The 14,647-nt window shown below is 38.8% G+C and overlaps 2 protein-coding genes across 3 annotated transcripts in view; one reads left to right on the top strand and one right to left on the bottom strand.

Moving 5' to 3' along the window:
• ANGPTL2 (angiopoietin like 2) overlaps positions 1 to 7,782 on the top strand; it is a 27,388-nt gene extending 19,606 nt beyond the window's left edge. Inside the window, exons 3-5 of the mRNA XM_019510928.1 lie at positions 5,180 to 5,373; positions 5,843 to 6,113; positions 6,448 to 7,782. Coding sequence (XP_019366473.1) covers positions 5,180 to 5,373; positions 5,843 to 6,113; positions 6,448 to 6,647 — 665 coding nt within the window. The 3' untranslated portion in view covers positions 6,648 to 7,782. The remainder of the gene's footprint in view (positions 1 to 5,179; positions 5,374 to 5,842; positions 6,114 to 6,447) is intronic.
• The window catches only part of RALGPS1 (Ral GEF with PH domain and SH3 binding motif 1), a 286,042-nt gene that overhangs the window by 180,768 nt on the left and 90,627 nt on the right, over positions 1 to 14,647 (bottom strand). The gene's annotated exons all lie outside the window — the stretch shown is intronic.

Here is a 14,647-nt window from a genome sequence, read left to right as displayed (position 1 = left end):
GGTTTTAAGAGGAGGTTAGATGAACACCTTGCTGGGGTCGTTTGACCCCAGTACTCTTTCCTGCCATGGCAGGGGGTCGGACTAGATGATATGCTCAGGTCCCTTCCGACCCTAGAAAACTATGAAACTATGAACTGAATCCACTTTTCAATTTTAGCCAAGACTCCAAATTGAAGCAAAATAGCTCATCATCATATTCACTTATTATATTGTAGTAGGATAAATTAATTTTTAGTACGATTGCACTTTTTCAAAAATAGTTAACTAATGTGATGTAAGCGTCTAATTTAATGTCAATGTTACTTTGTAAGGCATGTTTACACTCTAGGTAAGGTCATATCAAACAGTCCACGTTGGCTGTATGATAGTCTACTACTCTAGGTTCCCTTTATTTTTTGGTTTGGTTTTTTTTAAGAAAAAAGTTTACTTAAATAAATCCAAATATTTTCTTTCAGATCTTAAACCTCCTGGCTTTTGGATAGTAAATTTCTTACCAAATGACCGAGCAAAATCATAGCTTCGTGCATGCCATTTCAGAAAAGTAGCATAACTTTCCAACATTGCCAAAATAGTAAACACTGACTAAACTCTGTCTCTAATCAAACTATGATTTTCCAGAAATTTGAGAAGTTCATGGTAAGCAAGCACACACTAAAATGTAACAACACCATTTTATACTGGCCATTTTATACTAAAAAGTCTATAGCTCAAAATCTATTTGAATTATAAGAACAATTCATATTCAGCATCATTCCATTTGGCATAGCACCTTTCATCCTTCATAAAAATGTCCAGCTTCTACAATCTACAAGCAAGCAAGACTGTTCAGACCATATACATAAAAAAACCCTCTCTCCTTTGCTCCATGTGACAATATTGTGATTGACAGGCAGCTGTATCAACTTTACTCCAATCATCTCTTGATTCTATCTGCATTATGTTTTATATCATTGATTTTGATTATGCTTATCTGTGTGAAAATAGATGCAAGTGCAAATATTGTTTAGATTACAAGACTGTTGGGATGGGGACTGACTTTTGGTGACAAGTTTTTTCAGTTAGTAACTGAGGCCCCCCCATATGTTGCCACAATACAAGTGCATAATAAAAGTACTACTCTGATACTCTTTTAAAACATTCCGCTAATAGTATTTGAAAATAATGGTATAATTCTACAGACATGTATACATTATGCCAACATGAGACCAAAAATGCAACCTGGGTATTTCCCCCCCCCCACATTCATAAAGGCTAAAACATGGCTTCTATGTACAAAGAATGTGCCAAAATTAAAAAAAGATATAAATAGACTTGACTTGGGTACTATATCAAATTTACCAGGACAGGTTTGGGTTATATTTCAATAGATACATCATAGTCTGTTTTTAGCTCCCATCATATTTTAGGGGAATGAAAAGTGATGGCTGTATAACGAACAGCACTAGCAGAATGCACTGTAAAAATGTTATGTAGATATGTTGAAAAAAAACTGGTTAGCTCCATCATACAATAAGCCACTTCTAGAAAAAAGAACATTTGTAGATGTTGCTGTAAAACTGTACAAGTATCTTTGGAGTTCAATAATTTGAGTTACATGAATTTTATACTGCACAAATTAGGGTCACATGCTTTGGTTCACATATTTGCCAGAATGGTCATATTTTACCGTAAAGCAGTATATGTAAACTGCCCTGACACTTTTGCCATCTGGTTCTTCATGAAAATAAAATGTAATAGTTTTGTTATTCTGCTTTGGTTCTGAGGAGAGCGACTAGTAATTATAAACATAAAATAGCACGACTGATTTTCTCCTTAATTTTCATCTACGCTTCCTTCCTTTTCATTGTCAATCATAAATGACAGCAGTTGGATAAAACTACTTCTCAACCCACTGGATATGCAACAAATGTACATCAACGTGAAGTTATATACAGAATGAGACAACTCTCTGTAAACCAGTGAGGACCAACCCTGGAAGCACTAAGCCAAATGCTGCCATATTATTTTATTTACCATTTTACTTTCCTGTTCACCTATATAAAAACATGACTATTTCAATTCTCTCATTTTACTTCTGGCCAAAGCGATAAGGTGCTTACATAAATTGGCAGAGGAGCTCTTCCCATGGGCACACCATGAATCCACAGTGCTGCAGACTAAGCATTACAAACAACGAATCAGCTGAAGGAATAAACCCATTCTAAGAGGCAGAGAAACGTAACAGGTAGCAAAGTCTTTGGGGGTCCAAAACAAGTAGTACTATTTACTCTGTCCGTTGGGTAAAAATGGTAATGCTCAGTAAAAGCTTCAGACCTTCCCAAATGAAAGTGTGCAAGCAAACCTTCCTCCCCGCTCCTGCTCGTGTGAATTTGTTAAAGTCCTTTGCTAACGCCACAGTACGTTTCGGTTGTGACTGGTACCTTCACTTACCACACAGACCCCACTCCATGTTCACCTACTGAGCATCATGTAAAACAACACCTGTCAATATATCAGTACTTGCAATGATTTCCAGCATTAATTTTTAGACACTATTTAGCAGAAGTTTTCAGTGACTGCAGAGATGTAACTGTGAGAACACAGTCAGTCCCCTTCTCCAAACAAATTAATTAAAAATATGCTCACTTTGGATAAAACCCTTATTTTGTTACTGAACTGTACAAGAATGTGAAAAGGAAGTCTAGTAAATCCTCTATCACTATTTCATAAAACTATTAAAAGATGGAAGAAAGCTGTGCATTACAGCTCAGGCTCCCAACATGAACAATAAATAAGGCCTTTTTGAAAGAGATCCAATCCTTTGAAGACAGATATTGAGACAATACATTCCATGCCAGCCCACAGCTCTGTGCTTCCAGCAAATCGGTAATGACAGTGTTTCTCTGAGTCTGAAGTGTGGAGCAGAGCCCCTCTCCACATTACTTAAGACAACACAAAACGAGAGTTGGTTTCTTGGGTGCCTGGCTAGTACAGGCAGTTCATGCTTTTGTAAACTGACCAAAATTACAAGCCAGATCACAAGCACACAGGACAGCCCAGGCTAAACATACTTAAGAATACCTAGCAGAGTCAGATTTTTTTTTTTTTTTTTATCAACAGGCTTCACATTTTTTTTTCACATAGAAGCCGAGTGTTTTCATATTAGAAAAATTTTCTTTGAACTGATTGAAGTCTTTTCAAAAGGCTCAACTCTGCAGAAATTGATGCCTTACAGGCTCCACGAAACGCAAGACGTAATCCTGTATTGACTCCCAGCAAATGGGTTGGCTTTATCTGTAATTTCTATGATAACAGAGACTTAAATCAGTTTATTTATCCATCTAACTTCCCCCTCCCAAGTGTATCATGCTACATATTTAAACCATCGTTTTAGCTTGCCTTCAGATGTCAGGTTGACTGTGCTAAATGCCTATGTTGGCATTGTGTTGCTGATTCTATTGTTAATAGCCATGCCAATGTTATTTTTGGCAGCTGCTCAGATGGAAACCCATAATCCAGAATAGAAGCCAAAGTCAACTTTACCATTTTGTTTTCTAAAGGAAAAGAGTATCTGTTTGTGGAAACTTAGGTCTGTTTTCTCTACAAAATATGATCAACACTGTACTTCAGTAATTCTTCAGTACCTTAAAACCCATCTGGACTACTTGAGCACTGATAACAGCTTGACCATTTTCTTGTGTCAGCTGATGTGGTAAGACTGGCAACAGAACAAAGCAGTTTATCTAGTATTTCCACCTACAATCTATGCCCTGAGTGAGTGGGTCCCGAATTCAGGAATGCTTGTGATATGCCTTTTGCAACACACTTGCCTGTTTTCATGGGCTAACTTACAAAGGAGTTTTGTAAGAATATCAACAAAATATAGCACTCTAATATATAGTAGGTAGGCACTTTTTAATCACTCAAAGCGTTTTCTTTGACTTGAGCTCATATCCTGCATCAAGCACTATATTATAGGAAAACTTTTCCACACAGGTTATTTTTTTCCTGCTGTAGTTTTTCCTGCTTTAACTTCTAGTCTCTTTTATATGTTCCACATATAGTTATGCTGTGATTACTCTCATGTTTTTATGGACTTTTAAAGTTAATTTAAAAGTACAGGAGAGGTTTTTACCCTGTATGCAAGTCCCAGTTTCATTTCTCTTCCCATTCTGAAAGTCGCATTTAAAAACCCCAGATGCAGCCAGCTGACATGGGAGCACGGACATGTGTGCTCCTGTGCCACTCCAGATGTTTTCAGAGATCTTAGCTTTGATGAGGCCTTGGGGTGCATGTGTGTACAGCCCACTATACCTGTTATGAATCTTTGGTTATTAAAGGCTGGATGCTAGCAAGGGCCAAGCTAATAAACTACAGGGAAATAGGTATAAGACTTCCTGCTTCCCAAGCTGGAGTGGCAGACAGGAGGGCCTTTGGATCAAATTTGTAACAGAGCAGGGTCTCTCTACAGGAGAGCATCAGAACGCGTCTTCTCTTGGATGATCAGAGCTGGGACAGCCTAAGGTGGAGAGTACCCAGTACTTCGAGTTTATTTACTCCAATGTTTCCAAATTAAATCAGCCTCGATAAACGTGGCTTGGTATAGACGCTTATTGGGACTTTTGTTTTACCTTCCCAGAGGCAGAGTTCGCTTTTTGGTTTATAAATCACAAAACAGTAAACCCCAGCTATGCCTTGCATGTTCCATTTCAGAGCATGAGTTTGCTAAAACAGAAAGAATTTTAGTGGATATTTCAAACACTGTGCGTTTAAGGGGGTTAAGCCTCCCTGACCCTGGGTGCAATAAGAAGGATCTTTCCCATAAGCAAAGAGTCAACTGTGATTTCCAGTGGTTTTACCTGGCTCCTCTGTCACTCTAAGGGTGAAGTTATATGTTACACTTAGACTACGTGAAGGGCACTTTAAATGCAAGCACCTGTATGTCAAATCTTGTTAACTCATGCTAAGTGCCCTCTGAGTGCATCAGAATAAATAACCCACATGTTTGTAACTACGTATCTTACAGGGATGGATGCAACTGTTCTAATTTCATGTCTTATATCACCTGAAAGCACCCAAGACTGATACATTAATGCATCCTATAAAAACCATACATAACTTCCTTTGTCAGTGAATGAGTAAAAGGGCTTAAGAAGAGATGTTCCATTACTTTGTGACTGCAGTGTTTGTTCTGGAACAGGACCATGGAGAGACTGTCTGCAAGCTTTGGAAGATGGCCATGACACCAGCTCCATCTATCTGGTGAAACCTGAAAATACAAACCGACTTATGCAGGTGTGGTGTGACCAACGGCATGACCCCGGTGGTTGGACAGTCATTCAGAGGCGGCTCGATGGATCAGTTAACTTTTTCAGGAACTGGGAGACGTACAAGGTTAGGACATGCAAGACTAATTATTTCCTCTTCACAAAAACCTTCTTGAAAACAGTGACTTGAAAAGGAACTGTAGAGCCAGGCCATTAGCTTAGCAGGGGTGGGAAAAAAGGGTTAGACTTCAACAACTAGTGAAACAGGTACTTTTTATAAGGGATATACACACTTGTGTTATTAAAGCATTCTCCAAACAATTACTTTGAGGGAGCAGTAAGAGACTGCTGGGTCAGGTAATTCCAGGATTACTCACTGCACGGTCTCTTGCACCTTGAGAAGTTTGTAGCAGCTTCAACTACAGGAACACATGGGTGAAGTTGTGAGAAGGAGACTTGGAACTAGGCTTACTCTTTCAGATGTGGTCCACAAAGCCATTATGGGGATGCTACAATGATTCTATAGCAAAGGCTACATTGAGGTTTACACTTAAAACACACATATAATAGTAATCCATTTGTCTATTTCTTCACAGCAAGGATTCGGTAACATAGATGGAGAGTACTGGCTGGGTTTGGAAAATATTTATTGGCTAACAAACCAAGGCAACTATAAACTGCTTATAACAATGGAAGACTGGTCTGGTCGAAAAGTATTTGCTGAATATGCCAGTTTCCGACTGGAGCCAGAAAGTGAATATTACAAGCTGAGACTGGGCCGTTACAATGGCAATGCAGGCGATTCTTTCACTTGGCACAATGGGAAGCAGTTCACCACTCTGGACAGAGACCATGATGTATACACAGGTGAGAAGTGCTAAAGAAAGATGGCAGCTCATAAAATCCCGTAATAGTTAAAATCTTATGTATAATTTAATGACTTTCATGAACATTGACAGCATGACCAAACAGAAAGACGAGTTGACCTGTACTTGCAGGGATTCAGATGCAGAATAGAAGCTTATAAGAGGAAGGCTTCATCTGCTTTGCCTTTCACTACATAAAATAACTAAATGTAAACATTTAATATATTTAAAAATGTGTAGACCAGAAGTCTGTTTTATTAAAGTTTAGCTAGTTTGTTTGTTGCAGCTGCAAGACTGTGCTTATCCTTGTACTGACCAGCAGTCTCTCCCCACAGGTAACTGTGCTCATTACCAGAAAGGAGGATGGTGGTACAATGCCTGTGCTCACTCAAATCTTAATGGAGTCTGGTACCGGGGAGGACATTACCGCAGTCGATACCAAGATGGTGTTTACTGGGCTGAGTTCCGGGGGGGATCATACTCACTAAAAAAAGTTGTTATGATGATCAGACCTAACCCCAACACATTCCACTGATTTGTTTTTCCTTCTCCTAACTTGCCCTTTAAGACAGAACAATGAAATATCAGCAGTAGCTGCATGTGCTAGCTGGAATACAGGCAACCCTCGCCATTTGCGGGGGATACGTTCTCGTATCCCCTGTGAATGGTGAAATCCACGAACAAGGCACTGCGTTCATGAACACCGTCTGTGTTCATGAACTCAGTGCCACCGGCGGCTGGAAGGGCACGGCTCCTCTGGTGACGGCGGCAAGTGCAGAGCTCCCAAGGAGCTCCTTTAAGTGTATTTAAGAAGCGGGTTTGGCATTCACAAATATTTGAAACTGCGAATGCCAAACTCACAAATAGTGAGGGTTTCCTGTACATCTTTTCAACTGCAAGGAATGTAAGATATTGTATATTTACTGATACAGTTTGAGGACTTGTATATTGCATTTTCAAGAATCATTCCAGCAAAACACTACAGAACTTGCAGAACACCTCTCTTTGTGACAAAATTAATTTAGGTTCTTGCTTTTAGAATTGGCAGTTGAGATGGACTGTAGATAACCTTTGTTTTTTTTTATTTCCTGTAAATTAAGTTTTGATGATTAAAATACTGCCACAATAACTAAATATTTTTGTATGTTATATTATGTATAAATATTCTCAAATGCAGGAGATACTACGAAATGTACAGCAAGAGTTTTTATTATTATTGATAGGAATCATTTGACACGGGAAACTGCATCCCTTGAAACTAGATAGCTGGTACATGTACTGTAGAACATTAGTGTGAGTATTCCTAATTTAATCTTTGTTAACTGTTGTCATGAATAAAGGGAGCAATAGCGATTTCAGTTTGTGAGCAGGCACCCAAATAGTTACTACAGATCAAGGCAGTCTGCTACACTCACTCAAGACTGACCTTTCATTCAAGGAAGGGAAATCAGTGTTGCTAAACAGAACTGCCGACTGTACATGTATTTGGAAAGGTAACTGGATTTGTAATGGCTGTTGCACCTCTCAGCCAACACTAATAACTTTGTGTCACATAAAACAAGAGCCTCTGGGTGTTTATAGACATATTTTGGGGAGAGGGGGCGCTTTAATTAGAGCGGTTCCAAGAGCTGCTCTAAATAAAGTGTCTGAAGCATCATGCATAGCAGTCCCACCATGCTGAAAAATGGTGCTGGGGGTGCTTCATTGAATGAGCTTTAGTTAAAGTGCCCTAGCCACCATTTTTCAGCATGGGGACACTGATACAGTGTGTTGGAGCAGCCTCGCTGCACATGTATAGGTGCCCTATATTTTTTAAATTAAATTTGAGTCATTTAATTCATTACCTGTTGTGTAGCCACTACAATCAGAAAATGGCTGGACACAAACTAAAGTGGCTATCCAACTTTGCAGGCAAATGGCAGATATTGATACAGCACCTATTTAGTGTCCCTAACTACTAGATGAAAATTCTAGAAAGTAACTATTTGTAACCAAGAACAATTATATTTGCCATATTTTACAATACCTACCAAGTATACTGTTTGCCAATGTATTGCACAAAATTATTCACCTATATTTATAAGTGACCGACTTGGAAATTTTAGTATTCTGCTGAGGTAGGTTTCTAGAGTTGATTATTATAGCACACGTTGCAAATTAGAAACTACCATGAAAACCATAACATTTAGTGACAGAATGTATGATAAAACAGTTCAATGTGCTTGATAATAAGCCTGTGAGATTTTCACTGAGTATGTATGTGTGTGTGTATGCCTTTCCCTCTTATTACCTCATTGTTTCTTTACAAAATGTACGATATGCATTAAACTGACATTTGATGTAGCATGTGTTGTATATAAATGAAAGTAGGGTTTTAATATATTATCAGAATATCTTTGTAATATTGCAAATCTGTAATAAAGCAACAACTGCTATTTTGATGTACTTTGATTTCATTCTGATTTAATTCCATTGAAATTCACTTTATTACAATATAAGAAATGACCGAGTTCCACAGAACTCCACCCCTATAAATTCAAATCAGATCAAATCTGACTTCTAAACTCTATACAGTTCAGGTTCTGAGCACATGCTGCTGCTGCTGCTCGTTGGTCTTAAAATGTCTGGATAATGCACTTCACCTGGTATGGGTAGTGAGTATATTTCACAAAGGTCACTATTCCCACCTCAATTACAGTAGTAGGATGTATCCTGAGCTAGTTCCGCTAATGGGGTGATAGTGACACATAGTTAATTAGCTAGGCAAAAACTTCTTTAAATCATTTGTTAGGTCTAATTTCTAACCATTAGATATCCTGATGTGGATCCCACCTCAGGTATGCTTTAGCTGCATGCAGAAGGTACCAGAACATTTAAGTCCCTCAGGGTCATGGCTGGACCCTCTGCCTCCTCAGGCTCCCATGAGAGATCGTAACGAGGAGGACAGGCGGGCTGTGACCCTTCCGCAGTTCTCTCACAGTCCAAAGCATGAAGTCACTGAAGACTGAGCAGTGAGGACAAGAGGCTGTCACAGCATCTCAGAGAACTACAGTTCCTGTAAGATAAGTAAGTATCTTCCCTACATGGTAGGAGGGAAGGGTATTAGCTGAACCAAACACAGGTGGAAATACTGCTCTCCTTAATTTGGCATCTGTCCCAAGTAAGGTATAATGTTTCAAAAAAGCCAGCACATTATGACTCCTGCAGATCTCAGAAACATTAAGTCCACTGAAACCAACAGAGGAAACCTATATTTTGGAGGGTCATTTCTTCACATTCAGCGAGACAGACTTGCCAACCAGATGACTAAAACTGGCAATTTACTGCACGATCCACCACAGGAGTCCTTCAGAAAGATGGCTTGGCTCAGTCCTTTTAAGGCAATTACCCCAAACCACTGGATACATCCAGGGCATGCTGAATGTCCTCTCCTGGCTTTAAAATGTGGTTTCAGGACAAAGACTGGAAAAGTATGTGATTGGTTCTGTCAAAAGTCCAGAACTGCCTTAGGAACAAGCTTGTGGTGTGGGGCTTTAGCACCGCTGCTCTTCTACAGAGGGCAGTCCTATCACAAGGTGGTGAAAGGAGCTTTCTGACAGTGGCTGAAGGGGAGACGGCACAAAATCCATGACACCAACACAAGGGCCCATAAACGGAGCTGTGTCCCTAATCAGAGGGCAAAGGCAAAGGAGGACCTCAAGGAACTTTGTTTCTGTTGGATGTGGAAAGACTGAGTGCAATCCCAATGCACTGCAGGCATATGGTTATAAGGTGGACTGTGTGAAGTGAACTCCCCATTAGGATGAAGTTCAGTGGAAGAACTAAGAAGGAAACCAGCTAAAAGGGAAATGACAAAACTATTTAAAGGGGGAGCACCAGGCTAGAGGGAAGATATAGTGGAGTTCTCCATGAAACCATCTTATTTCATATTTTCATTAATGACCTTCAAAGCTGCTCCCTTGCAAAGCTGGGATGCATCATCAAGAAGAATTAGAAAATAACCTAAAGGACTAGAATAACAGAAATGAGATTACACTTGCGTATACCATGACTTTCTGCTATAATGTGGGAGCTCATCAGTTAAGAATGACTGAAGAGGATAAAGACCTGATGACCAGAGGATGACTGAGAGCCACCAGTCTGGTGCAGCTGTGAAAGAGGCAAATGCAACCTTAGGGTATATCAGACAAGGTATTTTCAGTAGAGATAGGAAAGCATTCATGCAATTGTACAAGACACTGTGTCTGGAATATTCTGTACATTTCTGGTCACTCATGTTTGAGAAAGATAAATTTAACTGGAGAAGCTGCAGAGAAATGCCCTAGGACAATCAGGAGAACGAAGACCCTGTCAGACGAGTGGAGGGTAGAAGTAACTGGCATTTTTTAGTTTAGCAAAACAGTGGTTGGTGGGAGTAATAACTGCTTGGTTTGAATACTGGGGAGGAGTATAAACTAGAGAGGCAAAACTATTTAAGCCAAAGACAAGCAACAAAGAAACAAAGGAGCTTCTTCAAGCCACTGCAAAAGTTTCTTCACTTAAGAGAAATTTTCTTTAATAAACCATAGTTTTGTTTTCAGTGGTGTAACTAGGGAGGGGTGACCAGGGTAAGCCCCTGGGTGCCAACTTGGGAGGGTGCCTGGGAAAAAACAACTGCTGCCAGCAGCCACACAACCATGATCAAGCTGGCAGTATGGCAGCACCCGGAAGACATCGCTGCCCCTGCGCCGCCAGCATCCAGCCATGCTGCTAGGCCACTGTTTGTTCTGCTTAGGTTGAGTTCTCTTAAACTGAAGCAAATGAGGCAAGTTCTCCAAGTTGGTCAGAACGTTTGTCTGACTTCATCCAGCAAGGTGGTTCTATCAGATGAAATGGATATATTTACACCAGTCACTTAACCACAACAGGAATACAAGAATTATAATACAATACACTATAGAAATTTTAAAAAGAAAAGGAGAGTCATTAGACATAAAAGCCTACTGAAAATAAAGAAACTGTTAAGATGCTGTGCATGCCAAAAATACAACTGGGTCAAGGAACCTATTCACAAATTAGACTTGCAACTTGGTTAGGGGACAACCATGTTGCAATTTAAGTGCATCTGAGCAGTATTTCAAACCTAGGCTAGACAGGCCTAGATGAAGGCCTGTTCTATACAAGCTGAAGTAGCTGCATGGAGCATAATGCACATTATACGTTTATAGAACACATGTTTACCAGTTATGGTAGGATTCAAAAGTTGGCATATCAAAAAAATTACTCATGCCAGGAGTAAATACTGTATTTACCTGAATCCAAGATGACTTCAGATTCAAGAAGACCACCCAATATTTAGATTCTACACATGGAAAATTATAAATTTGTATAATTTCTAATAAATGTATAATTTTCCATCTATAGGATTTAATTATTGGTGGGTCATCTAAAATTCATACCCTCCACTGCTGCCATAGGGAAAGCAGCAGCAGTAGGGCAGGTGGTTAGGAGGTCTTGCAGGAACAGAGATGAATGTATATATAACGTTTTCACCTTGGAAGCCCTATATTCAAATTTCACTAGATAAAACTTTAAATCCAAATCCAAGTCAGCAGAGCCATATATGGAATGAATTTGCACGTATATTTAAATCAAGACTTCCCCTCACATACTATTGTTTGGAGTGAAAATCTTATGGTAAATAACCCTAAAGTTCATTTCAAATAAGTGTAGTGTATAAAGGGTACCAGAGCCAAAACACAAATGACTGATGTCTGAATTGTTGCTTAAAGATAAGTAAAACCTGCTAATGCTTAGGAGTTGAGGTCAGTTCTCCCCAGTCAGGCACTGCTCCCACTTCAGGATCAAAACCCCTAGGCCCTTCTCAGTAATACTGCCACCAAGCCAATTTTAATTCTGTATCTGTGCACAAATTCTCTTTCCTCTCAAATGATGCACCTTTCATGTGTCCCTTGCTGAACTGTATTTTGTTGTCTAGTGGCCAGTTCTCCAATCTGTCCAGATCCTTTTACATTCTACTCTAAACTCCAAAGTATTTGTAACCATTCCTAGAACTGTATTGTGGCAACTGCAGACTTGACCAGGAAGCTCTCCATTTCTGTATCCAAGTCATTAAAAAAATTAAACATCACCAAGCTTAGAACAGGCCTCTATGGGACCTCACTTGAACCCCCCTACCATTCTGATATTGATCCATTCAGTTGCTCTCTGCCTGTAGTTATTAAGCCAAGTATGTATCCACTTACCAGTAATTCTATCTATCCCACATTTCTCCAGTTTTCTTATAAGACTGTCATGTGGCACCAATTCAAAAGCCTTTTATTAATTCTACAGTAACATTATACTTTTTGCCAGCAACAATTTAATTGAATAGTTCATAAACAGAGATGACATAAAAACATCACAAGAAACAATGATGAAGAGGCTCATCTTTTTCCTTGACGCAAAATAAAATCCACCAGACTGAATTTAACAAAATACTTTTTTTTGTTTTAGATGCCACTTACCAATAAGAAAGATGCCCCAAGGGACAGGCAAGAACTGATATATAAAGTCAGTTCACATACATGGGGAAAACACAAAATCATACCATCTTTTTCAAAACAGGATAGGACATGCTTGCACCAATGCATTCTCAGCAGGCTAGGAGCTGCCTGGCTGAATCCTGCATACTGTGTGCTGAGAAAAGGCAATTCCTCCTTTATCAAATCAAATTACTTGAGCAAGAAATCCTTCACTCACATAAACACTATTGCCAAAAGGTCCTTTCATGAAACTTATCTGTCATCACTCAAGGCCTTCACTATTGCTCCCATTGTTATACCTACAGAGTAAGAGAGATGTGTTTGCAGTTTATCTGCAAGTAGAACGTGCAATATACAGCAAACAGATCAGCACACTTGCACCTTTGTCCTTCTAAGATACACAGCGCGAAAAGACCACCTGCAGTGAACACAGGAAAATTCAGTGGCCAACCACAGTACCCATACATTTTCAAACAAGACTGTTGCTATTTTGCAGACCAACCTGTGGCTAAATGCTTCCAGCACTCCAGACCACAGTCCTGCTGATCTCAAGATTTCTGTAAGTTGGAAGACCTTTCTAAAAAAAGGGAAAAAAAGTCTCTGCTGTAAAGGTTTGAAAATAGTAGTTTGAGGCATGGAGGAGAATATACCTATTTAACATCATAGCCTGTGGTTACGAATACGTTTAGGAAGAGTACACTGTTAAATCTTGCATAAACTACACTTTTTAAAACTTGAAGCAGAGGTTTTTCTTTCTACTATTGTACATTCACACCCAGTTATATTAAAATGAACTATGGTGGAGAGTATTTATCACTAATTTAGGGTAAACAGCATTGCTGGGATGTTGTAATCATCTCCAAGCCAATCATTATAAAAATCAAAAAATTAACAGTTAAGGTAACATTTAAAAGAAATGCAAAGTAGCATCAGCATAGTAGCCCTAACCCTCTATTATACTATGATAATGGAAAAAGAATCTAATGTGCTTTAAAAACAAAAAACAAAACTTTATCTAATTCCAAACACAATGGAACAAAGAACCACAAGATTGCAACTAGTTTATTATTTGGGAAGTTTTATTAAAGAGGTCCCCTCTGCCCCATCAATATCACTAGGGGAAGAAATAAATTTCTGATATAAGTACTAAAGTTCTTAATTATACTGTTCTCACTCAGTACTCTATTGCTTATACACCCAAGAGCCACAGTAGCTCTTTTTGCTGCTGAATTGCAGAGGTGCCTAAATACTTCTGAGATTCTGGGCCGTAAGTCCCAAATGGGGTTTTGATGTTCCAACTTAAATTTCACAAGGATTTAGCACATGGACTTAATGCACAGTTAATGCCTGTAAGCTGCCACCAAACTGGTTGTGAGATGGAAAGAAAACAACCAAGCAAGCAAAGTTCAAACTTTGCTGAATGAACAACTGCTCCTGGTGCTGATATACATATTTCTGTGAGATTAGAGACACATTCATAACAATTATTTCACCTTCAAAGGATAAACAAATATATATGTGAAGGATCACTTAAAAAAATCACAAGAGGGGAAATGAATAACCAAACCAATCTGATTAAATAACATTCTATCATTAAGACTGTTTCGAACCAAAAGAAGCCTGAAATTTAAATTAAATAATCTTTTCTGTCTCATATACTGAGGGATGGATACAGGTTTATAAAGGTAATGAGGGTAACTGGCAGGCAAGATGAGATAAATGTGTTAAAAGAAATGCATTTCTGCAAATTTGCATGTCCAAAAATTATATAAATTTACTCCCTTAGAACAGTGTTCTCCAAAGTGGTGAGCAAGATGATACATTGGGGTGCGAGAAGAAAATATTAGAACTTCTATTTATATTTATTTTTATCTATATTGTACATAATATATTAGTACAGTAGTACATGTATATAATTTATAAATAAATAAATATACATATATTGGGGGTGCGTGCTTAAGACATTTCATAGAATCAATGAGTGGGAAGGGACCTAGACAGATCATCTAGT

This window comes from Gavialis gangeticus, unplaced genomic scaffold (assembly GCF_001723915.1).
Source record: "Gavialis gangeticus isolate Ggan-Ray unplaced genomic scaffold, GavGan_comp1, whole genome shotgun sequence".
NCBI lineage: Eukaryota > Metazoa > Chordata > Crocodylia > Gavialidae > Gavialis > Gavialis gangeticus.
The sequence above is the reverse complement of the archived record's forward strand: the minus strand, read 5'-3'. Positions and strand labels throughout refer to the sequence as shown.